At 40.5% G+C, this 3,036-nt stretch overlaps 1 protein-coding gene across 1 annotated transcript in view; it reads left to right on the plus strand.

The window, feature by feature from the left end:
• BTG1 (B-cell translocation gene 1, anti-proliferative) overlaps positions 1-1,791 on the plus strand; it is a 2,599-nt gene extending 808 nt beyond the window's left edge. The window contains exon 2 of the mRNA XM_010839710.1: positions 480-1,791. Within this exon, the coding sequence (XP_010838012.1) occupies positions 480-849 (370 nt within the window). The 3' untranslated portion in view covers positions 850-1,791. The remainder of the gene's footprint in view (positions 1-479) is intronic.
• Positions 1,792-3,036: the final 1,245 nt, after the last annotated feature.

Below are 3,036 nucleotides of genomic sequence, written 5' to 3' on the forward strand. Positions count from 1 at the left end.
CCCCGCGCCTCCTAACCTTGCCCATTAATCATCGGATTTGTCACCGGCACAATTACAGCCCTGCCCAGAGTGTGGTTTAGGGTGGCTTGTTTTCCTTCCCTTCGGGGTTAACACTCCGGTGGCGTTTCTCCTCCAAAGTCATAAACCCCATTGTGTGTGGCCAGGGTGGGGTGGAGAAAGTAAACAGGTTCCCGCCTGGCCGCCGGTGCCGTCCGGCTGGCGCAGGCTGCGCGCCTGATTCCCGTTTTGGCGGCTCAGCCGGTTGGTTCCCGGAGATTGTTTTGTCCCGTGCAACTGTTATTTCTAAAACCCTACCCTGCTCGTTTTCCATCCACACACATCCGCGAATGCGATGCTGGGCTTTTAAAAAAAAAGTTGATATTCGGCATTTTCACTCAAAGGAGCCAACGGAAGGAGGAGACTAAGGCGGGAGCCGGCAGTAACGGCGTCTAAGCATTGTTTTCTCTCTTTTCTTCTGTAGAACATTATAAACATCACTGGTTCCCAGAGAAGCCCTGCAAGGGATCAGGTTACCGTTGTATTCGCATCAACCATAAAATGGATCCTCTGATTGGACAGGCAGCGCAGCGGATTGGACTGAGCAGTCAGGAGCTGTTCAGGCTTCTCCCAAGTGAACTCACGCTCTGGGTTGACCCGTACGAAGTGTCCTACAGAATCGGCGAGGATGGCTCCATCTGTGTGCTGTACGAAGCCTCACCAGCAGGAGGTAGCACCCAAAACAGCACCAACGTGCAAATGGTAGACAGCAGAATCAGCTGTAAGGAGGAACTTCTCTTGGGCAGAACAAGCCCTTCGAAAAACTACAATATGATGACTGTATCAGGTTAAGATATAGTCTATGGATGGATCATCTTATAATGGATGGATAAATTTGATTTTTGCTTTGGGTGGGCTCCCCTTGGGGATGGATTATGGAATTTAAACCATGTCACAGCTGTGAAGATCTGGCACAAGATAGAGTGGTAAAAAAATTTTTTTTTAAGTGACAGTGCCATAGTTTGGACAGTACCTTTCAATGATTTTAATAGCCTGTGAGTCCAAGTAAATGATCATCTTATTTGCTAGGAGTGAAGTCCTAGGATGGTTTCAGTTTCTCCCAGACATGATACCTAAATTTTTACGTCAGTCCCTTTAATGCAAATCTGTATTTCTTTGCAGTAGAACTTGCAGAGAAGATTTGCACTATTACACTTAAAAGTTGTTATCCTTTTTGGCAGCTCAATAGGAAAGCTCAACATTTTAAACATGGAAATACTGGAAATTTTATGACAAGACTTTTACCTAGCACTTAAATATGTATAAATGTATATAAGACAAACTAGTAAGCATGACCTGGGGAAATGGTCAGACCTTGTATTGTGTTTTTGGCCTTGAAAGTAGCAAGTGACCAGAATCTGCCTTGGCAACAGGCTTAAAAAAAAAAAAAAGACCCTTAAAAAGACACTGTCTCAACTGTGGTGTTAGCACCAGCCAGCTCTCTGTACATTTGCTAGCTTGTAGTTTTCTAAGACTGAGTAAACTTCTTATTTTTAGAAAGTGGAGGTCTGGTTTGTAACTCTCCTTGTACTTAATTGGGTAAAAGTCTTTTCCACAAACCACCATCTATTTTGTGAACTTTGTTAGTCATCTTTTATTTGGTAAATTATGAACTGGTGTAAATTTGTACAGTTCATGTATATTGATTGTGGCAAAGTTGTACAGATTTCTATATTTTGGATGAGAAATTTTTCTTCTCTCTATAATAAATTGTTTCTTATCTTGGCATTTTAATCAATCTCTTGTCATGATTATAGAGGTTCAGCTAAAAGAAATACATTTCTCAAAAGACTCAGGTTCTGTAAGCCATGTGAATGTCAGTTGCACACTGGTCATGCTGAAAAACATTTGTTAAGGAGTAAAGATGATTTTTGTATACAAATTTAGGTGTTAGAGGGGTAACATACTTTTTCTAAGAAAAGTTCTAAAGTTGAAACATTGGACACAGTCCCAAGCTAATGGCATGAAATGAGGATGAGACAAAGGTAACATCAACCAAAAAGAGTTACTCAAAGGATTACATTTCACTGCTTCCCTGTTGAAGTGAAGAGAGAAACGTTCCATTCTGGCCCACCTTTGAAAAAGTTATTTTGCCCCATGGATTCCTTGTTCATTTAGAAAATCCTGGGGCAGGTGACCCATAGTCTTAAAGACCAGACTAATCACTGCAGAGATTGGTTGCTATTTTGCCTTTCGTCAGCTGCAAGATTTACATAAAAAATCACTTAAGCTGGAATTCAACAAAAGGTATGTTTGCATTTTTATTCTCAAGTTGAAATGCTGAGTTCTTGATGCATCATTTTCAGACTTCAGATAAATACAAAGAACCTAAATGAAACAAATGAACACTTCTTGCTGGAGTGTAGATTGCCCCACTAACCCGTATGATAAAGCTCTTTAATAATTCTTTGGCTGTAGGAAGAATAACATGGTTTTTCAGTACAAGTTGAAAATGAAAAATTTCTTGAGTTTTTCTCTACGCAAGTATGTTACTAACATAGTGTCTTTGGGGTGGTATCCATGTAAACATGTTCAAACTGGAAATAACACAATCTAGGTTATTTGGAAATCGGTAGTCTGAAATGAGTTTGGAGTTTCATTTCTCCCTGTACATTCTGATTTTTGTAGAGACAAAGGAATACCCGGCTAAACAAGCAGGTATTAAGAATACAGAGGGTGCTTGTGTACTTTTACCAGCAGGCTGTCCTTGAGAGTTTGAATTAAAACCACAACACTTGGACTATCCTTGCCACTTACTAATGGTGTTATTTTTCAGTCTGTTTTTCGGAATCCTATCCCCACCCCCTCTAGTTTTTTCAAACAATACAATAAAATAGCTGGTAGTATAGTTTTTACACAGATCTTAACCCAGTGCTGACTGCTACTGTTTACCAACTCCAATTCATCTGGTAACTCATTTGAAGTTGTGTGAGCCTGTGTTCAGAAGCCAGTAACTGGTAAAGCTTTGCACACTGGGAT

The sequence above is a fragment of the Bison bison genome, unplaced genomic scaffold (genome assembly GCF_000754665.1).
Source record: "Bison bison bison isolate TAMUID 2011002044 unplaced genomic scaffold, Bison_UMD1.0 scf7180017864133, whole genome shotgun sequence".
Taxonomy (NCBI): domain Eukaryota; kingdom Metazoa; phylum Chordata; class Mammalia; order Artiodactyla; family Bovidae; genus Bison; species Bison bison.